Below are 26,103 nucleotides of genomic sequence, written 5' to 3' on the forward strand. Positions count from 1 at the left end.
GATTACCTTTATATGTAGCACTTTGAGCGTAATGTTTGAAAAGCGCTTTACCCATGAAGTTGATCATTATCCTATATATATATGTATATATATGCCATTTAGCAGACGCTTTTATACTTACAGTCATGTGTGCATACATTCTACGTATGGGTGGTCCCGGGGATCGAACCCACTACCCTGGCGTTACAAGCGCCATGCTCTACCAACTGAACAGAAGGACCACGATCCTTACTGCGTTATCAGGGGCACGTGAACACCCGTGCAATAAAAAACAGGACGTCTTAGCAGAAGCAAGGGTACGTTGACATACAGGGAGGCTTCATTATTATCACCCAGACTGTTGTCATGACGACCTCCAAATTGCATAGTGATGTCATATGTGATCTGTCCAGATATAGACAGCATAGATATGAACTGTGCTGCATATTGTGCACTACATCACACTGAAACAAATGATGTTCTACTAATTCCCATCATCTTATATACTGAACAAAAATATAAACGCAACATGTAAAGGTCCCATGTTTCACGAGCTGAAATAAAAGATCCCTGAAATTTTCCATACGCACATAAAGCGTATTTCTCTCTCAAATGTTGTGCACATATTTGTTTACATCCCTGTTAGTGAGCATTTCTCATTTGCCAAGATAATCCATCCACCTGACAGGTGTGGCATATCAAAAAGCTAATTAAAGAGCATGATCACCTTGTGCTGGGGACAATAAAAGGCCACTCTAAAATGCGCCGTTTTGTCACACAACACAGTGCCACAGATGTCTCAAGTTTTGAGGGAGTGTGCAATTGGCATGCTGACTGCAGAAATTTCTACCAGAGCTGTTGCCAGAGAATTTAATGTTAATTTCTCTACCATAAGCCAGAAAGTTATTTTAGAGAATTTGGCAGTACGTCCAATCGGCCTCACAACCATAGACCACGTGTAACCACACCAGCCCAGGACCTCCACATCCAGTTTCTTCACCTGCAGGATCGTCTGATACCAACCAGCGACCCGGACAGTTGATGAAACTGTGGGTTTGCGCAAACAAAGAATTTCTGCACAAACTGTAAGAAACCGTCTCAGGGAAGCTCATCTGCGTGCTTGTCGTCCTAATCGGGGTCTTGACCTGACTACAGTTTGGCATCGTAACAGACTTCAGTGGGCAAATGCTCACCTTCGATGGCCACTGGCACTCTGTAGAAGTGTGCTCTTCACGGATAAATCCAGGTTTCAACTGTCCCGGGCAGATGACAGACAGCATGTGTGGCGTCGTGTGCCCCATGGTGGCGGTGAGGTTATGGTATGGGCAGGCATAAGTTAGACAATGAACACAATTGCATTTTATCGTTGGCATTTTGAATGCATAGAGATACCATGACCAGATCCTGAGGCCCATTGTCGTGCCATTCATACCCCACCATCACCTCATGTTCAGTGGTGTAAAGTACTAAAGTAAAAATACTTGAAAGTACTACTTAGTAGTTTTTTGGGGGGTATCTGTACTTTACTTTAAAATTTATATATTTGACAACTTTAACTTTTACTTCACTACATTCCTAAAGAAAATGATGTACTTTTTACTCTATACATTTTCCTTGACACCCAAAAGTACTTGTTACATTTTGAATGCTTAGCAGGACAGGAAAATGGTCTAATTCACACACTTATCAACATAACATCCCTGGTCATCCTTACTGCCTCCGAATTGGCAGACTAACTAAACACTTGCTTAATTTATAAATTATGTCTGAGTGTTGGCATGCCCCTGGCTATCCGTAAATTAAAACAACAACATTGTGCCGTATGGTTTGATTAATATAATGAATTCGAAATTATTTATACTTTTACTTCTACTTTAGTAGATTTAAAAGCAAATAATTTTACTCAAGTAGGATTATACTCGGCAACTTTCACTTTTACTTGAGTAATTTCTTATTAAGGTATCTTTAATTTTACTGTATGACAATTGGGTACTTTTTCCACCACTGCTCATGTTTCAGCATGATAATGCACAGCCCCATGTCGCAAGGACCTGTACACAATTCCTGGAAGCTGAAAATGTCCCAGTTCTTCCATGGCATTCATACTCACCAGACACGTCACCGATTGAGTATGTTTGGGATGCTCTGGATCCATGTGTACGACTTCCACACTATCCAACAACTTTGCACGGGCATTGAAGAGGAGTGGGACAACATTCCACAGGCCACAAGCAACAACATGCCTGATCAACTTTAAGCGAAGGAAATGTGTCGCGCTGCATGAGGCAAATAATAGTCACACCAGATACTGGCTGGTTTTCTGATCCACACCCCTACCCTTTTTTTAAAGGTATCTGTGACCAACAGATGCATATCTGTGTTCCCAGTCAAGTGAAATCCATAGATTAGGGCCTTAGGAATTCATTTAAATTGACTGATTTCCTTATATGAACTGTAACTCAGTGAAATCTTTGAAATTGTTGCATTTTGCATTTATATTTTTGTTCAGTGTAACAATCATATCCTCTGTCACCATTGTGTTCCTTACGCCTCGATCACACCGACAGCGTCATTGCATGCTGGTACACCAGAAGTACATTCATTTCCAATGGAACGCTGCGTTTGCCTTGCAGCCTTGTGTTGCAGAGGCAGTTGCAGTGTGTTCTGTGTGTTGCATACGTTGTTGGAATTATCTTTTGACAGAAATGGTAGCAGAAGGTGAATGTTGAACTTTTGTTGATGCTGCGTACCATTTTGCTCAATGACGCTACCGGTATGATCGAGGCGTGAGGCTGCGTTTAGACCAATGATGTATATAAACCCTGGATTGCTGTCGCTATGTATTGACCATTGAGAGGCTTTGAAGCTACCGGTCAGCCATATTGGTACTCCCCAATAGGAGCAGTCCTCCATAGGAATTAATAGAACTCTACAGTATTTTAAAGAAACGTTTCAAGAACAAAATTACATGTATTTAGGTATTTCTTTGTTGTAGTGGGGACAGTAACATTAGTAAGATCCAAGAAATATACTTAAATTAAAAATGTTATTCTTATGTTTAGTTCACACAATATAATTTAAAGTATGCATTTAAGGTACCTGTAATATAATACATGTGGCAAAAACAAATGAGGACATTAACAAATATATTTCTATAGCTTTTAAAATATGTTTTACACTGGTGGGGATGCCAAGACGGAGGCAGGGTGGCGTTAACACAGCTCCCCCTATCAGTCATCTAGTGTATATATACTTATTTGGTTTAGACAGGCAGCCTAATTATGATATTATTTTCACTAATAGGTATTTTGACCAATCAGATCAGCTATGAAAAAGATCTGATGTGAAAAGATCAGATGTGATTGGTCAAAATACCAATTATTGGAAAAATATCAGAATTGGGCTGCCTGTCTAAACGCAGACTTAGTAGGTGACAATGGAACAAGCATCACACACATCATTACATGCTGTATGTAGTAGCCTTGGTCGGCACACCACATAGTAGTAGGCTGTAAAAACGTAGCGCGGCTTCTGAATGGAAGAGGAATTGTGACAAGAAAGACTGCATTTGGGATTTGCATGCACGCCCAAGTTATAGCTGTGAAGACAGATGGCGTTGCCATGCCAACCATGCGCAGAATCGGGCGCGCTTCACCCGGCCTCGTTAGCTCACTGCTCTCTACCACCCAGGAAGTCCCTCACATATGAGGAAGCAGAGGTTTATTTACATATCCTCAGCTCACCAAGACTGACACTAGGCTATAAATAGCTCTACTGGACCTCTTCACTGAAATGTAGGGGAGAGGGTGGGAGGGGAAGGGATGAGGGAAAGAATCCGAATGAAGGCGATTCCCACTCCAATTCATGACCTTTCGAACCGATGGGGAGAGGAGTGCAATGCTATCAGATCACTGGCTCTAAATTTGAAATGGCTAATATTGCATAAGTGAATGTTTGATATGGCGTTGTAGTCTTGTCGGGCTTATTGCAACCATCGATGGCCACCAGAATATCGCCAGCTGATCTCTCGTTAAACCACCAATACACGCTAAATTCGCCCGCACAGTTGATCTCAAAATGCAACCATTATTGGTCAACACATTACCGCTCCCTAAAAGCTGATTTCGGTGTTACCTTAGTCCTGCTTGCTACCAAAGTCATTCAAATCCTTGGAATAAACAAACTCTTCTTTGTTTTTGCTTTGGAGGACTGAAGGGGAAGAGATGCTCAAATTTAGCTAAATCTAAGAAGAGAAATTTGCTCCCAGACTGGCCTAATTCAAACAACATTTGTATGCGGGGTTCACTTAGGTGAGGAGACTATCCTTGACTAGTCTGAAGCACAAAGTACATTCACATCCCCTCCCCTAGTCAATCCTTCATCCCATTCTTGGGAATTCTCCATGGGAAGCATTCCATTCCTAGTGACTTTAAACACTCAGAATCCGAACCCCAGAAGAGATGGCCCCAAGATCTTTCTTTCTGTCCCTTCCATCCCCAAATAATCCATATTTTACTGGCTCTTCAGAACAATGTGTTCCAAGTACAAAGACAGGACAGCAGGGATCGTTTAACACTTGATCCGATGTTCAAAACCACAGACTTTCCATAGAAGTGAGCCAAGCTAAGACCAATGCAGAACTGCCGGCCTGCTGAACAGAACAGATGGGGAAGATAGACTATAAATATACTTTAGGGCGGGATTAAATCTAGTCATCATACAGTGTACTTTAAACTAAAGTAACAGCTTTTTGAACGGAGTAAACATTTGCTTATTTGATTGATGCTCAATGATTCACACAACAATGCATTTCTCACTCGAGGAATTGTGTTTAGTCTTATTGTCTGAGAATTTAGCCAAACGTCCTATAGAGTTGGTAGTGGATAGGCTACATCTGATGTGAAAACTTCAGTGTAAATCTCTGCTCCCCGTGGATGTCTGAGATGTGACTGTTTACATGCGAGACAATTATGCTCAATTGTGCGTGTGTTTGATGTTGATGATAATGTGTTTTCCTGTGTTCCAAATACGCCAGATATTGTTGTTGTGGGTGAAGGCCAGAGGGAGGTGCTCATTTTGGAAGTGGGTTGCTCATTTGATTGTTAGATGGAGCAGGCCTTTGCTGAAAGGCTTCTTAAATACCAGCCCCTCTATCACGCTTGGACAGCCTTGGATATACTTGCAAGTTGGTGGCACTGATATTTGGCAGTCTTGGCCACGTACATAGGCTTACGGTACGTGGCCTTCAGATTGCCGGCCTGTCTAAGACAAAAGCAAAGCAACTGGCAAGGTACTTCTCTGTTTCAGCCACTATGGGCAGCCTAGCTGTGTGGAGAAAGTGTTTTTTTCTGTATCCTTAAGTTTCCTTGTATTCAATACCTTTGACGTGTGTAAATCTTTCTTGATGTAATGTGATTTGTGGATTCAAGTAAAGTATTTAAAATGTGTGTGTGTGTGTGTGTGTGTGTGTGTGTGTGTGTGTGTGTGTGGATGGTCCACCCTGCGGGGAAAATCATCACGGCTTGTGCACACAGTACCCAGAGTTCCCCTGGGGGAGTGTGAGTGAGGCCACGCTGACGAGATGCACACTGACTGCTTGTGAGGAACCTGGGAGCCCGGTCATGTGACCACACAAACACACACAGACACACCCACACCCCTCACACATGCAGTACATATATGTACCAACACACACACATTTACATTAACATACATGCAGACATACACACACACACCCTCACACACCACATACACACACCAGCAAAAACACTCACACACACATTTACATTAACACACACAACCCAGTACCCAGCCGTCCATCCGTCACCCAGGGAAGAAGAGTATAGAGGCTAGTTTTCTATGAATATACAAAACCATCAAACCCTTACCACAACACTTCTATCAGTGAATAGGACCGTGGAATTATAACTGGTCTGTACAAGGTAGACGAGTAGGCTTGGGAGGCTATGGTCAAAAAAGAGGCACAAGAGGGCGAAATCTCAAATGTCACTTGGTGAAAACAGCCATAGATGTAGAAGCGATAAAGAGGCAAGGGCTTCTGTGTGTCCACATAAGCCCTGTTACACACTCACACGCACATCTCTCTCTCTCTCTCTCTCTCTCTCTCTCTCTCTCTCTCTCTCTCTCTCTCTCTCTCTCTCTCTCTCTCTCTCTCTCTCTCTCTCTCTCTCTCTCTCTCTCTCTCTCTCTCTCTCTCTCTCTCTCTCTCTCTCTCTCTCTCTCTCTCTCTCACACACACACACACACACACACACACACACACACACACACGGCGTCTGTAGCCGACTGGGCCGCTGTTTGTGACGCCTGACACTGAGTGGAAAGGACAGAAGCAAATAATGTCTGCTCCCGTTAGCTTCTCTTCCCCTAGGGCCTGCAGGAGCCTTTAAAGGGCCAAACACTGGCACAGCACACACACAGTGGCACACATACACAAACACACAAATTAACACACATGCATACACAAACCCACATACATGCCCCCCCCCACACACACACACACACACACACACACACACACACAAACATACACACCTATATACATACACACACATGCACACACACATGCACACACACATGCACACACACACACACACACACACACACACACACACACACACACACACACACACACACACACACACACACACACACACACACACACACACACACACACACAGGGAGAATATGTCCCATGCCAAAAGGGAGAGACCCTGCTATCCTAAACATTGCTAGCATTTGTTTGTGTACAGAATGTTATACTTCTATACTATTTAGTGGACAAAGTCAGTAGGATAGAGAATGAATGGAAATGAACAAGCGCAATCTTGTTAAAATGCCTACTCCAGCCCATTTCATAGGACAGACCTAATAGACTTCCCCATGGCTAGTTATAGTCCCACCCCTCAGGAAGGACACTGACTGAAGGGTGTGTTTGGCTGTGCCAGTGTGGAGCAGCAGCAGCAGCAGCATCAGCTAGCTCCTCTCTCTCCACCTGTCATCCTCATCGCTCTGCCCCCGCGTTTCCCAACCTGCTCCTGCCACACGGAGAAACATTGTTGCTGTGGCAACGGCCGCCTGGGGGATCACACTTTTGTTTCCTCTTCTCATCCCCCTCTCTCTTGCTCTCTCTCATCCCCCTTTCTCTCTCTCTCTCCCTCTCTCTCTCTCATCCCCCTTTCTCTCTCTCTCTCTCTCTCTCTCTCTCTCTCTCACCCCGCTTTCACTCGCTCTCTCTCATCCCCCTTTCTCTCTCTCTCTCTCTCTCTCTCTCTCTCGCTCTCTCTCATCCTCTCTCTCTCTCTCTCTCTCTCTCTCTCTCTCTCTCTCTCTCTCTCTTTCCTCTGATCCATTATTGATCTTAAAGGTAGACTCAGTGAAATGATGTTGCCATGAGCAGCACCGCAGATATTGAGATGGGAGTGATGCAGGACTTCGCTCTCACACAGTCACACACAGCATCTGAGCATGTGCACAGGTTCACTTCAGGCTGTACACAGCGTGGTACCCAGGGTACCAAAACAGTGGAGAGGTTGAGCCTCGTGCTTCAACACTCTTAGTTGTTGCGGAAATTGACCCCAATATGCTGTTAACTTTTTGCATCTGCCTCATTTCGCTGAGTCTACTTTGAACTAAAACACACAAATGGACATTATTTCAGCTTAGCATGCTAGTGGGAATGTCCAGTGTATTCATTGTGGCGATGCTAGGATCCAAACAAAACACACCAACCGTCATAACATACATGACTATTCTGTGTGTTTACTTCAAAGACAATTAATGGCCACAGCCTTTTTGGCCAAGACGCACATTGGATTGTCTCCTGCTGCTTTCCGTTGAGGTCACAGATATGATCAGAGTACTGCTTGGCCAGTCATTCGCAGCATTGTCATGTCAGCTGACATTTCAGGGTCAGAAGAGCATGTCAGGCCGTGCCACTGTGCTGTTCGCTCCCTTCATGCACGGGGAGTCTGTGTGTGCGTTTTAGCCGTGTGTGTACCTTCCAATATCCAACCTCTAACAGCAGTCTATATTTGTCTACAGTGCATGTCCACTCAGCCCAAGATTACATACATACAACAACACGCACATGAATGTGAATATTCAGCTGATGTGGATATATAGCTATTGTCCCAATACATAGTAGCTAGTCCACACCTAATGCCAAATCATGAATTGGGGACCAGGCAGGGGACTGATGTGTGCAGCTCATTGAGGAGTAGCCATGAGATATGAAGACGATAACTGCACTCACACCATTGTAGCACCAACATATCAAGTTAAATAACTACACCAGAATGTCACCACATGTAAACACCAAGTCTTTCCATTCTGAAGCATTTCATTGTACTGTGCAGACGATGTCAGCGGGGTAACATTATTCTGGTACGTATATGACATCATAGAAGTAAACTGTCAACGGAAGCAACATTAATGTCACAAGCCCTCATTTTGGGTCCAAGAGAACACAATTGGAAGTATTTTCTTTCCATTTTGTTCTTTGACTTACGCCGCGCTGCCCCCTAGTGACCGACCACCGCCAAACACAATGAGGTCATTCGTTAACCCACCCAGAGCCAATTACAAAGTACAATATTTGGCTAATTGGTCGTCCAAAAGTGTTGTGGCCAGACACACTTTCAGACAGCAAGTGTTACATTTGAATATTCAATGACATTCATCGACATGAAGGAGGGTACACTCTACGTTTTATTGGAAGAGGTACGCGTAATGGACTGTCGCTATGGTTACCTGTGAGGATGTTCTCTGACATCACGTGGGCCTGCACCTCAAACAGAGTGTGAAGGAGGGTACACTTTACATTTTATTGGAAGAGGTACGCGTAATGGACTGTCGCTTTGGTTACCTGTGAGGATGTTCTCTGACATCACGTGGACCTGCACCTCCACAGAGTGTTTGGAGGCGTAGGTGATCTCAGCACTGACATGAGCCACCTCCCCGATGAACATGGGGTACAGGAAGTCGGTACGCTCCACGCGAGCCAGCTGCGCTGCGCAGCGATCCTGAGAGAGAGAGAGAGAGAGAGAGAGAGAGAGAGAGAGAGAGAGAGAGAGAGAGAGAGAGAGAGAGAGAGAGAGAGAGAGAGAGAGAGAGATGCAATTCAGTCCAGGTTCCGGTTCCCAGCCAAACATTTCACATCATCTAGGTTAGATATGATCCTTCACAACCCCTGGAAATATATAATTTTTTATGGCCTGACAAAAAAAAGACACACAAGCAATGTCTTAACACCGACAGTTGTCTTTCATGGTTATATGTTTGGTTGTCTATGTAAGGAGCAAATGGTGTCTATACCCATTCAAGATATCCATGCAGACGTTCTCAGCCCTGGAGAGCCACCTAGTGGACCGTATAAATATGACAAGGTACTGGGAACGGCTATTTGTGTCCAGTCAATGTTTATTACAATCTCTAGTACAACGACCAGATACGGACTATCTGCCCAAAACCAGGTAGGTTTACTTACATAACTATTTGAAGAGAATTTGATCATTCGTCCTCCTTGTTTCCCTATTGTGGCAAACCAAAGACCTTCATTCAATTCTACTTTTCAAATTGAACTGCATCTCCATGTAGCACTCCCTAGCCTTCTACCCTCTCCTTTTCCCTTTATCATTCACCAGTCAACAACACAAATCTGTCGGGGATCAAGACGCCTTTGCTCTCTCTGATACCAAACAAACCTGTTTTACAGGATACTCCAACCTAAGCAAAAGCCAGCGCAAGAACAAGGCCACATCCGGAGCCAAATCCAAGGCCACACCCAAGGCCATATCCGAGGCCACACCCAAGGCCATATCCGAGGCCACATCTGGACCGGACAAGAGTTGGTATGAGCAGATTTATGGACAAGCCTCCAATAACGTCAAATCAGCAACAACAAAAAAGAAACGTCCTTTCGGGGGTCAACTGCGTTTATTTTGAGCAAACTTAACATGTGTAAACATTTGTATGAACATAAAAAGGTTCAACAACTGAAACAGAATCTGAACAAGTTCCACAGACATGTGGCTAACAGGAATGGAATAACGTGTCCCTGAATGAAGGGGTGTCAAAATCAAAAGTAACAGTCAGTATCTGGTGTGGCCACCAGCTGCATTAAGTACTGCAGTGTATCTCCTTATGGACTGCACCAGATTTGCCAGTTCCTGCTCTGAGATGTTACCCCACAGTTCCACCAAGGCACCTGTAAGTTCCCGGACATTTCTGGGGGGAATGGCCCTCGCCCTCACCCTCCGATCCAACAGGTCCCAGACGTGCTCAATGGGACTGAGATCCGGGCTCTTCGTTGGCCATGGGAAAACACTAACATTCCTGTCTTGCAGGAAAGCACGCACAGACTGAGCAGTATAGCTGGTGGCATTGTCATGCTGGAGGGTCATGTCAGAATGAGCCTGCAGTAAGGGTACTACATGAGGGAGGAGGATGTCTTCCCTGTAACGCATGGTGTTGAGATTGCCTGCAATGACAACAAGCTCAGTCCGATGATGCTGTGACACACCGCCCCAGACCATGACGGACCCTCCACCTCTAAATCGATCCCACTCCAGTGTACAGGCCTCGGTGTAACGCTAATTTCTTTGACGATAAACGTGAATCCAACCATCACCTCACCTCTGGTGAGACAAAACCACGACTCGTCAGTGAAGGGCACTTTTTGCTCTTACAACAGGCCTAGAAGCTCTCAGTCCAGCCTCTCAGCCTATTGCGGACAGTCTGAGCATTTATGGAGGGATTGTGCGTTCCTGGTGTACCTCGGGCAGTTGTTGTTGCCATCCTGTACATGTCCTGCAAGTGAGATATTCAAATGTACCGATCCTGTGCAGGTGTTGTTACACGTGGTCTGCCACTGCAAGGACAATCAGCTGTCCATCCTGTCTCCCTGTAGCACTGTCTTAGGTGCCTCACAGTACGGACATTGCAATTTGTTGCCCTGGCCACATCTGCAGTCCTCATGCCTCCTTGCAGCATGCCTAAGGCACGTTCATGCAGATGAGCAGGGACCCTGGGCATCTTTCTTTTGGTGTTTTTCAGAGTCAGTAAAAAGACCTCTTTAGTGTCCTAAGTTTTCAAAACTGTGACCTTAATTGCCTAACGTCTGTAAGCTGTTTGTGTCTTAACGACCGTTTCATAGGTGCATGTTCATTAATTGTTTATGGTTCATTGAACAAGCATGGGAAACGGTGTTTAAACCCTTTACAATGAAGATCTGTGATTTTTACGAATGATCTTTGAAAGACAGGGTCCTAAAAAAGGGACGTTTCTTTTTTTTGCTGAGTTTAGAAGCATTGACTTCTAAATGAGCCTTTCTCCTATGCTCAGATTATGCCAGCCATGACACGTTACATTAACATGCTCAAATATGGGCCCTTCCCAATTCTTTAGAAATGCATCCAGACAAAGATTCATTCAAAGTCTGCTCTGCATTCTTTACCTGGGTTAAACAATGTGGAGTATTAAGATATGGCCCTCAAGGAAGGGAGGAAGGAACGGATGCATGTGAACAGTATTGGGACACAGCCATTTTCTTTCAAACACACCCACACCTACACACACGCATACATATCCAAAGTCGTTTTGTCTGGGCAGATGAGGTGATGTTAATTTGAGGGACAGGTTCAGTTACAGTATGTGAGGAATGTTGGAGTGCCCTGAAAATGAAACCGGAGGCCATCTTATCTCTCATAGAGGAACACCATGTGACCACTAACACAGCACACACCCCAATGAGCTTTGGGGGACTCCAACCCTTATCGAGGGGGTTGGGATCCCCCCAGAGGTCGGGCCCCCCAGATAGCATATAAACACGTCAAAAGCCATTAAATAAATGTTTAGAATTACAGTAAATTAGCTTTAAAACTGCAAAATATTCTCTCAGTCCCATGGCAAAATGTTTAGAATAGCAGGAAATAGCAGGAGATTCTTGATAAATATTGGCTTTTGAATATTATTAATTTCCATGTCGGCTCTTCGTCTGGAAATGTCCTTGTCTGGAGCAAAGGATCTCAATTTCAAACTCTCCAAAAAAGTGTTTAAAATGAAAGAAAACTGGCAATAATGGATATTAACTGGAAAATTATCTTATGTAGTTTCTTGCAATAGCCCTCTGTGACATTAAATAATATTTCTCTCAAAACTGCGATTCCCAAAAGATGTGTCCGGAGATTTGGTCAACTCTGTCATATTTGTTTAAAATGCTGAATGAATGAGCAGGGCCAGCTATACCATAAGGACCCCGTATTCATGTCCTCATTACATGTAGTGCCACGAGATCACTAATGGTCTGTAAAGTTCTCTACTTTTGATAGATTTAAACAAACAATATTGGAATCTCCATGGTCACAACCATAAACTGTCAACTCCTTCTGTATAATAGATTACAATAGAATATGAATTTTGGTTCAAATATGTTACATTTTAATTAGGTTTTAGAGTCGCAAGCGACTGAGGAAAAACCAAATTGCTTGTGTGTATACAAACTTGAAATAGGAAGAAAATGTCAATTTTGATCTAACATCAACTCCGTCAGAGTGTTGAAAGATCTGATAGAATGGTTATGTTTTTAGAGGTTTTTAGAGGTCGGCCGATTATGATTTTTCAACGCCGATACCGATACCGAATTTTGGAGGACCAAAAAAATTCGATACCGATTAATCGGCCGATTTTCATTATTTATTTGTAATAATGACAATTACAACAATACTGAATGAACACTTACTTTAACTTAATATAATACATCAATAAAAATCAATTTAGCCTCAAATAAATAATGAAACATGTTCAATTTGGTTTAAATAATGCAAAAACAAAGTATTGGAGGAGGGTAGCCTAGTGGTTAGAGTGTTGGACTAGAAACCGGAAGGTTGCAAGATCAAACCCCCGAGCTGACAAGGTACAAATCTGTTGTTCTGCCCCTGAACAGGCAGTTAACCCACTGTTCCTTGGCCGTCATTGAAAATAAGAATTTGTTCTTAACTGACTTGCCTGGGTAAATAAAGGTGTAAAAGTGAAACATGTGCCATGTAAAAAAGCTAACGTTTAAGTTCCTCGCTCAGAACATGAGAACATATGAAAGTTAGTGGTTCCTTTTAACATGAGACTTCAGTATTCCAAGGTTTTAGGTTGTAGTTAATATAGTATTTATAGGACTATTTTTCTCTATACCATTTGTATTTCATACAAATGGTATAGAGGGGATCAAATACTTTTTTCCTTCACTGTACCTTTGACTATTGGATGTTCATATAGGCACTTTAGTATTGCCAGTGTAACAATATAGCTTCCGTCCCTCTCCTCGCCCCTACCTGGGCTCGAACCAGGAACACATCGACAACAGCCACCCTCAAAGCATCGTTACCCATCGCTCCACAAAAGCCGTGGCCCTTGTAGTGCAAGGGGAACAACTACTCCAAGTCTCAGAGCGAGTGACGTTTGAAACACTATTAGCGCACACCCCGCTAACTATCTAGCCATTTCACATTGGTTACACCAGCCTAATCTCGGGAGTTGTTAGGCTTGAAGTCATAAACAGCGCAATGGTTGAAGCATTGTGAAGAGCTGCTGGCAAACGCACAAAAGTGCTGTTTGAATGAATGCTTACGAGCCTGCTGCTGCCTACGACCGCTCAGTCAGACTGCTCTATCAAATCATAGACTTAATTATAACATAATAACACACAGAAATACAAGCCTTTGGTCATTAATATGGTCGAATCCAGAAACTATCATTTCAAAAACACAACGTTTATTATTTCAGTGAAATACGGAACCGTTCGGTATTTTATCTAACGGGTGGCATCCATAAGTCTAAATATTCCTGTTACGTTGTACAACCTTCAATGTTATGTCATAATTACGTACAATTCTGGCAAATTAGTTCGCCAGGCTGCCCAAACTGTTGCATATACCCTGACTCTGCGTGCAATGAACGCAAGAGAAGTGACACAATTTCACCTGGTTAATATTGCCTGCTAACCTGGATTTCTTTTAGCTAAATATGCAGGTTTAAAAATATATACTTCTGTGTATTGATTTTAAGAAAGGCATTGTTGTTTATGGTTAGGTACAGTCATGCAACGATTGTGCTTTTTTCGCAAATGCGCTTTTGTTAAATCATCCCCCTGTGTTGCATCGATTATATTCAACACAGGACACGCTAGATAAACTAGTAATATCATCAACCATGTGTAGTTAACTAGTGATTATGATTGATTTATTAATTGATTGTTTTTTATAAGATAAGTTTAATGCTAGTTAGCAACTTACCTTGGCTTCTTACTGCATTCGCGTAACAGGCAGGCTCCTCGTGGAGTGCAATGTAATCAGGTGGTTAGAGCGTTGGACTAGTTAACTGTAAGGTTGCAAGATTGAATCCCGGAGCTGACAAGGTAAAAATCTGTCGTTCTGCCCCTGAACTAGGCAGTTAACTTCTTGGTGACAGGGGGGCAGTATTGAGTAGCTTGGATGAATAAGGTGCCCAGAGTAAACTGCTTGCTACTCTGTCCCAGATGCTAATATATGCATATTATTAGTATTATTGGATAGAAAACACTCTGAAGTTTCTAAAACTGTTTGAATGATGTCTGTGAGTATAACAGAACTCATATGGCAGGCGAAAACCTGAGAAGAATCCAACCAGGAAGTGGGAAATCTGAGGCGTATAGTTTTTTAACTCAGTCCCTATTGTAGATACAATAGGGACCGAATGGGACCGAATGAGAGAGGAATGAGTCAGGTGTCTGGCAGAGTGCCACAGGCTCGTATTGCGCGGTCACGGGAGAGTTAGGTCTCGTTCAATTGCTTTTCTACAGACATAGGAATTCTCCGGTTGGAAAATGATTGAAGATTTATGATAAAAACATCCTAAACATCCTGAAGATTGATTCTATACTTAGTTTGACAAGTTTCTACGGGCTGTAACTGAACTTTTTGAACTTTTCGTCCGACGTTCGGCTGGACCTGAATGCGCTTTTGGATTTGTTCACCAAACGCCCTAACAAAAGAAGCTATTTGTACATAAATGATGGACTTTATCGAACAAATCAAACATTTATGGTGGAACTGGGATTCCTGAGAGTGCATTCTGATGAAGATCATCAAAGGTAAGTGAATATTTACAATGCTATTTCTGACTAATGTTGACTACCCAATATGGCGGATATCTTTTTGGCTGCTTTGTTGTCTGAACGCTGTACTCAGATTATTGCATGGTCTGCTTTTTCCATTAAGTTTTTTTGAAATCTGACACAGCGGTTGCATTAAGGAGAAGTATATCTCTAATTCCACGTATAACACTTGTATTTTCATCAACATTTATGTAAATAGTATTTCTGTAAATTGACGTGGCTCTCTGCAAGATCACTGCATGTTTTAGAACTACTGAACGTAATGCGCCAATGTAAAATTAGATTTTTGGATATAAATATGCACTTTATCGAACAAAACATACATGTATTGTGTAACATGAAGTCCTATGAGTGTCATCTGATGAAGGTCATCAAAGTTTAGTGATTAATTTTATCTCTATTTGTGCTTTTTGGCTGGAAAAATGGCAGAATTATTCTGTGAGTTGGTGGTGACCTAACAATCGTCTGTGGTGCTTTCGCTGTAAAGCCTATTTGAAATCAGACACTGTGGTGGGATTAACAACAAGATTACCGTTAAACGGTATGAAATACATATATGTTTGAGGAATTTTAATTATGAGATTTTTGTTGTTTTGAATTTGGCGCCCTGCACTTTCACTGGCTGTTGGCGGGGTGGACGCTACCATCCCACATATCCCAGAGAGGTTAACCCACCATTCCTAGGCCGTCATTGAAAATAAGAATGTGTTCTTAACTGACTTGCCTAGTTAAATAAAGGTGTAAAAAAACACACAAAAAAACAAATACCGATTTCTGATTGTTATGAAAACTTGAATTAATCGACCATTCCGAATAATCGGTCGACCTCTACTGGACACATGCGCATAAAAACAGTATCCACGAGTTCATCTAAATCTGGGGAAGAAGATAAAGGGTATTTTTGCAAAAATCCCAAAGTATCCCTTTAAGACAAATATTTGTGGGGGAAAAGTTGACATTGTTCCCGTCTTTCAAGAATCCCTGAGCTCTAAAACAGCAAAATGTTCTCTCAGCATCATGGCAAAATGTGTAAAATAGCATGAGATTAGCTTTAATAATAATAATAATGCTCTTATAAAAATGTCACTGCATGTGACGCAGATGATTGTAATTACTAAAACATGTTCAGAATGTGCCAAGAATGTATAAGACAATACCATGAGGATGCAAATCAAAAGGAAGCTACTGGTGAAACTGACGAGGTAGGTACAGCTCAGGTGAAGTAGACTCTAAGACAGGGATGGGGCTTCTTATTAAAAAGCAGAGGGCAGGTGTGGTATGTGCAGGCTTTCGTTCTAGCCAAGCAGTAAAACGACAGATTATATTAATAAAACTGAAATTGAGGAACATTTTGCCTTCAGATATGCTGGTAGTGCAAGCACTATAAAATATCAACTTAGGGCTAACGTTTCACAGCTTTAGCAGCCAATGCTTGTTCCTGGTGCAAATCAGTCACACACACTTTACCCAGTTCCGCACAGGGACACACGTACCCCAGGCTGCGTGTTGCAGTGGCGTGTTCCTATGATGCATCCAGCTTCCTCAATCATCTTCAGGATGGTGCCACCATGCACGTTGCCCACTATGTTGGCATCATCGGGGCGCATGATCCTGGCACAGACAGAAATGGACAGCATCACAAATTAGCATTAGGAATAGAAGAATACAATGGCTTACTGTTCTCAAATGAGGAAGTTCTCTTCACTGCCTCCTACGTAGGTACATGAATTGCACCAGTACAGTTGCAGTAACATCTATAGGTGACAGTCTCAATAAGAAGGTTAGATCAACTGATCAGTAGACAGGTAGGTACTGTCGACAAAAGAGCAGTGCTACAGTTTTTTTTCTGTGACTTTCCCCAGAGCTTTTCTTGATGCTACATTCGTCATTAGATCCCACTTGGTCAGCTGTTTCGCCTAAACCATTTTCTGCGCTATAAATAAAGTATAGTAACTCTCTCTCTCTCTGTGAATGTTGATGCATTAGTTGAATATGAGGTGAAGTTAAGAGTTTTTGTTATTGAAAGTTTTTTGTAGCTGGAGGGCTACAAAAGCCATTCTGTACAAACATTCATACACACATTTGAATACTTTGTTTGTACTCCCATTGGTTCATTCTAGATCCAAAGGGAGTACAAATATTTTTTCATTCACACATTCTTGGTTCAATAATCATAAATCATTCTTATCAGTTTCATAATCAGAATGTTATATTTGTATAAATATTTTGATCAATGCTTTTTATGTTTTGTTTTTTGGTATGCCAGCGCTCCACGTCCACGTCCCTCACACACACACACACACACACACACACACACACACACACACACACACACACACACACACACACACACACACACACACACACACACACACACACACACACACACACACACACACACACACACACACACACACACAAACAGCTCTCTCAGCTATTAATCAGAGAAGTTACAAGGCAAATCTCCACTATTTCTGGCCAGATGGACTGAGCTTTTCTGTCTCCCAACAAATTTGGAGTATCATAGCAGTTAAGTCAGATTGATCACCCCCATCAGCCGTCCCTAACTAACTGTGGCACGTTTCCTCTTTCTGTTCACAGGCCCCACTGAAGTGTGCTCCTACGTTTCCTCTTCCTGTCCACAGGCCTCACTGAAGTGTGCTCCACCTAAAAAGCCATCTACATCACACACCCCAATGACTTAATGGCCTGCTCTGTTTGAATGTGTCATTAGGACAGTGGGCACACAGACATGATGTAGCGTCAATACACCCTGTTCAAGACTCCTGACAAACTCACTCATGCAGACCGTGCACATTCATGACCTTACGTATCGGCGCACACACACACACACACACACACACACACACACACACACACACACACACACACACACACACACACACACACACACACACACACACACACACACACACACACACACACACACACACACACACACACACACACACACACACACACACACACACGAGCACGCACACGCACACACAGATAAGCAACCACAAATAATAGGACAGTCTTCTACAAATCCATATTGTGTAAGCCTGCTACTTCTGATAGTAATCTTTAACATTATTTCACAATCATAGATTGACATTTTACATTTTGGTCATTGCAAGTAAAACATTCCCTAATAAATCAGCTATCAGTGAAATCCGTGCCAGTAAGAAGAGCCAAGTGCACTTCCAATTTGTCTCACTTTGATTCATATTCAATGCATGACTGATCCCTAAGTAATAGGGAGAAACTAATGACCAATAGTTTGCAATGTTAGAAAATCAGCGTTGTAATCACAATGGAGGTTACTGTATACTGAACCTGTCTCTTTACTTAATTATCTGACTAAATGACAAAAGGACACAGGTAGTCTGTCATAACTCACTCAAAGAAGTAGGCTACAAAGCATGATCATGGCCTCTGGGGGAAAAAATGTGTGTGTGTGTGTGTGTGTGCGTGCGTCAACTCTACCTGCTGAGTTGCTGTTTGGGACCCATCTCCAATCTGCTGATTGAGGGAAACCTGTGTGCAACCTGTGTGTCTTAACACTCCTGCTGTCTATCTGTATCTACAACCAGTCTGTGACCAGTCCATCAGCCTCTCTGCTTTTCATTTGCTACTCTTCATTCACCACTCATCTCCCTGTTACAGCCCACAATGACATCATACTCTGACACCATCACACTGACCCCGCCTCTGTTGTGATTTCCGGACTAACTGGCTTCCTAGCACTCGCGCTACTGCCCATCCCCATGGGACCTTGGCCAATAAGAGCTTCCCTCTCCATGTGGTTGCCATGGCAATTGCCATATTTGGAGAGCAGGACAGGAAATATTGTGGGGAGGTTGAGCTTTCATTTGATCTGGCAATGTAAATGTCATAATCATAGTCATTTTAATAATGAGTTACAGGAAAGAGATGTACGGTGTGATTGACATGTGTAAAGATAATACAAGAACATCTGTCTGCATTACACTGAGATCAAATGTAATGCATGTGTGTGTGTGTCTGCCTATGCGTGTGTCCAGGGTTTATGATAAACCAGATGAAGCCCAGCACCTCTGTGTCTCTAATCTCAGCATCTCTCTTTTATGACTCGACACAGTGACACACACTTTCCTCCTTCTAACAAAGAACCAAATAGCCAGGATCTGGAAACCAGATAGGGACGAGAACCAGTTTGAATCTCTTAGATCAAAGCTATTTTTAAATCCATAGCCATCACAACATTACACATTTTCCCAGGAAAACGCTACTCCAGGGCCCAGTTTTTCAAAGCATTTAATACAGCTCAAAATGATCCTGTGTTGTGTTAAATTCTGTTCCATGTTCATTTTGTATCTCCCTTCTTTTGAAAAGTAACTGCTTAAAAAGTGGAACAAAGTTCTTATGCTATCATTAATCATCCCATGTAGGCTAACCGGTATGACTATAACAGACAGTAAGTCAACAGATCAGTGTAGAAAGTGTTAATTAAATCATTGTCAAACGACTATAATGTGTTGCTGATTCTCCTTTCGAGAAATCCATGTCCAGCTGACATGCCACAAGAAGAAACAACAACATGCAAAATACAAAATACAAAACAGTTTACCTAAGCGGCGAATGGCAAACGACCAAACATTTTGCGTGCTTTCGAAAAATCCGTCCTGTCCCATGAAAGTGCATCATTGATGTAATTAAGACATTAAAAGCTGTGGTTCGGCCACAGGTACTACAAGCATATGACTGACTGAGGTTCAGCATCACCAATATTACATCAGGGTCGTGTTCAGTTGGATTTTTTTATTTTTATGTTTCTAAACAGAAAATGAAAATTTGCAGTACTTGATGGACAATCCAAGGTAGTCCCTACCTGTTTCAGTCTGTTTTCTTACATTTGATGCCTAATGAACACATCCCAATGTGTTCTCTCAACAGGGCTACCTAGCGAGAGAGGTATCTGTGAAACAAACACACACACAGCTGTTCCTGGCAGCCACTCCACATACACTTGTTTTCCAGTGACGTCTTCTCGATTAATATGGTAAGGAGAATGATTAAGGGGAATGAATAGCTGAAATATACGCGAAATGGCTTAACTGAATGAGCATCTTCAGGGTTAAGATTATACATTGCCTCTTGGAGATGTTCAAAGTAGTAAGCTGCACCAAATTTACTGTAAACTAAGTCTGATATTGACAAGAACAGAGAGGTATTGTATGTAACAAATGCATCATCTACAGTAAACATGTATCCAAAATGTTATCAACAGACTCCTTACCATGGCAGAGGCTGCAAGGTTGGTTCATACTAGCCTAAAGAAATCAGCGGTCAATTCTATCATTATGACATTTCGCAAAGAAAATAAGTCAGTTTGCAGAATATGCAATATGCTTTACCACAAAATGACATATTTGTATACATGTACATTCACACAATATAATATACTAAGTGTTGTATGTATCTTGTTAGTACCTGTATTCTTATGATGGCACCGGAGAGAATGGCTCCCGTTTTACGGTCTCCTAACCAATTGTGCTATTGTGTGTGTGTTTTATGGCGTTATCTGCTACTCTCTTATGACCGAAAAGGGCTTCTAGAACTCAGGACACCGATTACTCACCTCATATTGAAAGACATTTTTTTCTTTAATGAGTCAGAAGAGAGGGATTTCCTCCAGACACCTGACAAGGCCCTCACCCCCGTCATTCGCAGGAGAAAGAGACAGAGATATCGAGGACGAAGGTCAGGTGCCTTGTAAGGATCTGGCGGCAAGTGGGTAATTTGCCTTTACCATCGGTCCTATTAGCCAACGTACAATCATTGGATAATAAAATAGACGAACTACAAGCATGTATATCCTACCAACGGGACATTAAAAACTGTAATATCTTATGTTTCACTGAGTTGTGGCTGAACGACAACACGAATAACATACAACTGGCGGGTTATACACTGTATTGGCAGGATAGAACAGTAGCCTCTGGTAAAACAAGGGGTGGTGGTCTAAGTATATTTGTAAACAACAGCTGGTGCACGATAAGGAAGTCTTGAGGTTTTGCTCACCTGAGGTAGTATCTCATGATAAGCTCTAGACCACACTATTTACCAAGAGAGTTTTCATCTATATTCTTCGTAGCTGTCTATTTACCACCATAAACCGATGCTGACCCTGAGACCGCACTCAATGAGCTGTATATGGCCATAATCAAATAGGAAAATGCTCATCCAGAGGCGGAGCTCCTAGTGGCAGGGGACTTTAATGCAGGGACACTTAAATCTGTTTACCTCATTTCTACCAGCATGTTAAGTGTGCAGGCAGAGGGGAAAAAACACGAGACCACCTTTACGCCACACAGAGACGCATACAAAGCTCTCCCTCACCCTCTATTTGTCAAATCTGACCATAATTATCCATAATTATATCATCCTGATTCCTGCTTATAAGCAAAAACTAAAGTAGGAAGAACCAGTGACTCAGTCAATAAAAACGTGGTCAGATGAAGCAGATGCTAAGCTACAGGAGTGTTTTGCTAGCACAGACTGGGATATGTTCCAGGATTCTTCCGATGGCATTGAGCAGTACACCACATCAGTCACTGGCTCCTAAGTCCATCGATGACGTCGTCCCCACAGTGACTGTACATACATACCCCAACCAGAAGCCATGGATTAAAGGCAACATCCGCGCTGAGCTAAAGGGTAGAGCTGCCACTTTCAAGGAGCGGAACTCAAACCCAGAAGGTTATAAGAAATCCCGCTATGCCCTCCGACGAACCGGCAAAGCAGCAAAGCGTCAATAGGCAAAGCATGAAAACAGGACTAAGATCAAATCGTACTACACCGGCAGGGTTTGCAAACTATTACAGACTACAAAGCGAAGCACACCCCCGAACTGCCCAGTGACACAAGCCTACCAGATTAGCTAAATAACTTCTGTGCTCGCTTCGAGGCAAGTAATACTGAAGCATGCATGAGCATCAGCTGTTCCAGACGACTGTGTGATCACGCTCTCCAAAGCCGATGCGAGTAAGACCTTTAAACAGGTCAACATTCACAGACACGCAGGACCAAACGGATTCACAGGACGTGTACTCCGAGCATGTACTGACCAACTGACAAGTGTCTTCACTGACATGTTCAAACTCTCCCTGTCTGAGTCTGTAATATCAACATGTTTCAAGCAGACCACCATAGTCCCTATGCCCAAGCACACTAAGGGAACCTGCTTAAATGACTACCGACCCGTAGCTCTCACATTGGTAGCCATGAAGTGCTTTGAAAGGCTGGTCATGGCGCACATCAACTCCATTATCACAGAAATCCTAGACACACTACAATTTGCATACCGCCCCAACAGATCCACATATGATGGAATCTCTATTGCACTCCACACTGCCCTTTCCCACCTGGACAAAAGGAACAACTATGTGAGAATGCTGTTCCTTGACTACAGTTCAGCGTTCAACACCATAGGGCCCTCAAAGCTCATCACTAAAAGGTAAGGACCCTGGGACTAAACACCTCCTTCTACAACTGGATCCTGGACTTCCTGACGAGCCGCCCCCAGGTGGTTATGGGTAGGTAACAACACATCCGCCACGCTGATCCTCAACACGGGGGCCCCTCAGGGGTGCGTGCTTAGTCCCCTACTGTACTCCCTGTTCACTCATGAATGCACGGCCAGGCACGGCTCCAACACCATCATTAAGTTTGCTGATGACACAACAGTGGTAGGCCTGATCACTGACAACGATGAGAGAGCCTATAAGGAGGAGGTCAGAGACCTGGCCGGGTGGAGCCAGGACAACAACCTCTCCGTCAACGTGATCAAGATGAAGGAGTTGATTGTGGAATACAGGAAAAGGAGGACCAAGCACACCCCCATTCTCATCGACGGGGCTGGCAGTGGAGCTGGTTGAGAGCTTCAAGATCCTTGGTGTCCACATCACCAACAAACTATCAAGGTCCAAGCACACCAAGACAGTTGTGAAGAGGGCACAACAAAACCTATTCCCCCTCAGAAGACTCAAAAGATTTGGCATGGGTCCTCAGATCCTCAAAAAGATCTACAGCTGCACCATCGAGAGCATCCTGACTGGTTGAATCACTGCCTGGTAGGGCAACTGATCGGCCTCAAACCGCAAGGCACTACAGAGGGTAGTGCGTACGGCCAAGTACATCACTGGGGCCAAGCTTCCTGCCATCCAGGACCTGGCCGTGTCAGAGGAGTCATAGTCATAGACTGTTCTCTCTGCTACCGCAAGCGGTACTGGAGCGCCAAGTCTAGGTCCAAAATACTTTTCAACAGCTTCTACCCCCAAGCCATAAGACTCCTGAACAGCCAATCAAATGTCTAGCCAGACAGGTTGCATTGTCCTCCCTCTTTTACTCTGCTGCTATTCTCTGTTTATTATCTATGCATAGTCACTTTAACTCTACCTACATGTACATATTACCTCAATTACCTCGACTAACCTCAATTACCTCGGGGTGGCAGGGTAGCCTAGTGGTTAGAGTGTTGGACTAGTAGCTGAAAGGTTGAAAGTTGAAATCCCCGAGCTGACAAGGTACAAATCTGTCGTTCTACCCCGGGACAGGCAATTAACCCACTGTTCCTAGGCTGTCATTGAAAATAAGAATCTGTTCTTAACTGACTTGCCTATTTAAATAAATTAAAAAACAGTGCACCCGCTCATTGACTGTGTACCGGTACCCCCTGTATATAGCCTTGCTATTGTTATTTTACTGCCGCTCATTAATTATTTGTTACTTTTATTTCTTATTTTTCACTTATCTATTTTTTCCTGAACACGTATTTTTCTTCAAACTGCATTGTTGGTATTCGGTATCAAATGTGATTTGATTTTGATTTGACTCTAATGACAGATTGACCATACTCTTTTCTACCCTCAGAATGACAGAAGACTCCATCCATGGTGGTGGCCATGTGCAGGAGCGGGAAGTGGTGGAAATGGTGAGGGCCAGGAATGATATCGTGCTGACAAAAATAAAATGATTTAGTATTTAGTGATGCACCGATATTACATTTTTGGCTGATACCCGATATTTTCCTTGCCAAAATAAACGATACTGATACCGATGACGATATTTAACATTTTTGTGGCCTTCTAGTAGAGTTAAATAGTTAACACACACACATGGACGCATCAGTCTAAGGCAGTGCATCTCAGTGCAAGAGGCGTCACTACAGTCCCTGGTTCAAATCCAGGCTGTATCACATCCGAACATGATTGGGAGTCCCATATGGAGGTGCACAATTGGCCCGGCGTCATCCGGGTTTGGCCCGGGGTAGGCCATCATTGTAAATAAGAATTTGTTTTTAACTGACTTGCCTAGTTAAATAAAGGTTACACACACACCACACTGACCAAAAAGTTATTTTGTTGGCATTTACGTATTTCCTCATTACCAGTAAAACCTAATCAAAACCTATTTCTTTCACTAACTTGCTGTGCTGTTTTGTTGTTCATTTGTTCAGTCTTTTCATTCTCGATCAGGATTTCTCAAACTATGAAACGGCGTTTAGGTCTTTGCGTGTCAAATAAGCTTATTGACCAATCAGGACCTGAATATGACTGCACGTCACATAATAATTTAACACCTTAATACATTTTTAACGTAGGTATTACACATTCATTACACTATCACTTTATTTCATGTCACAACGATTCATCGATACGTATGCTATGATGCTTGTAAAGTTGTCTCGCGCACCTACAGTGTTGGTCATAAAAAAAGCTAGCTCGCTGATGGATGCAAACATTTACATTACATTTACATTTAAGTCATTTAGCAGACGCTCTTATCCAGAGCGACTTACAAATTGGTGCATTCACCTTATGACATCCAGTGGAACAGCCACTTTACAATAGTGCATCTAAATCTTTTAAGGGGGGGGGGGGAGAAGGATTACTTTATCCTATCCTAGGTATTCCTTAAAGAGGTGGGGTTTCAGGTGTCTCCGGAAGGTGGTGATTGACTCCGCTGTCCTGGCGTCGTGAGGGAGTGTGTTCCACCATTGGGGAGCCAGAGCAGCGAACAGTTTTGACTGGGCTGAGCGGGAACTGTACTTCCTCAGTGGTAGGGAGGCGAGCAGGCCAGAGGTGGATGAACGCATGTGCCCTTGTTTGGGTGTAGGGCCTGATCAGAGCCTGGAGGTACTGAGGTGCCGTTCCCCTCACAGCTCCGTAGGCAAGCACCATGGTCTTGTAGCGGATGCGAGCTTCAACTGGAAGCCAGTGGAGAGAGCGGAGGAGCGGGGTGACGTGAGAGAACTTGGGAAGGTTGAACACCAGACGGGCTGCGGCGTTCTGGATGAGTTGTAGGGGTTTAATGGCACAGGCAGGGAGCCCAGCCAACAGCGAGTTGCAGTAATCCAGACGGGAGATGACAAGTGCCTGGATTAGGACCTGCGCCGCTTCCTGTGTGAGGCAGGGTCGTACTCTGCGGATGTTGTAGAGCATGAACCTACAGGAACGGGCCACCGCCTTGATGTTAGTTGAGAACGACAGGGTGTTGTCCAGGATCACGCCAAGGTTCTTAGCGCTCTGGGAGGAGGACACAATGGAGTTGTCAACCGTGATGGCGAGATCATGGAACGGGCAGTCCTTCCCCGGGAGGAAGAGCAGCTCCGTCTTGCCGAGGTTCAACTTGAGGTGGTGATCCGTCATCCACACTGATATGTCTGCCAGACATGCAGAGATGCGATTCGCCACCTGGTCATCAGAAGGGGGAAAGGAGAAGATTAATTGTGTGTCGTCTGCATAGCGATGATAGGAGATACCATGTGAGGTTATGACAGAGCCAAGTGACTTGGTGTATAGCGAGAATAGGAGAGGGCCTAGAACAGAGCCCTGGGGGACACCAGTGGTGAGAGCGCGTGGTGAGGAGACAGATTCTCGCCACGCCACCTGGTAGGAGCGACCTGTCAGGTA

At 43.4% G+C, this 26,103-nt stretch overlaps 1 protein-coding gene across 6 annotated transcripts in view; it reads right to left on the reverse strand.

Annotated features, from left to right (window-relative positions):
- The window catches only part of acot7 (acyl-CoA thioesterase 7), a 74,575-nt gene that overhangs the window by 41,343 nt on the left and 7,129 nt on the right, over nt 1–26,103 (reverse strand). For 4 of the 6 annotated variants that reach the window (XM_052482936.1, XM_052482934.1, XM_052482935.1 and 1 more), the window contains 2 exons: nt 16,639–16,756; nt 8,867–9,023 (listed from right to left, as the gene is read on the reverse strand). In XM_052482936.1, the coding sequence (XP_052338896.1) occupies nt 8,867–9,023; nt 16,639–16,756 (275 nt within the window). Of the gene's footprint in view, nt 1–8,866; nt 9,024–9,487; nt 9,619–16,638; nt 16,757–18,634; nt 18,795–26,103 lie in introns of those variants that run through there. The other 2 variants (XM_052482937.1, XM_035741016.2) reach the window with 2 other exon arrangements.

Source organism: Oncorhynchus keta, chromosome 28, assembly GCF_023373465.1.
Source record: "Oncorhynchus keta strain PuntledgeMale-10-30-2019 chromosome 28, Oket_V2, whole genome shotgun sequence".
Lineage (NCBI taxonomy): Eukaryota > Metazoa > Chordata > Actinopteri > Salmoniformes > Salmonidae > Oncorhynchus > Oncorhynchus keta.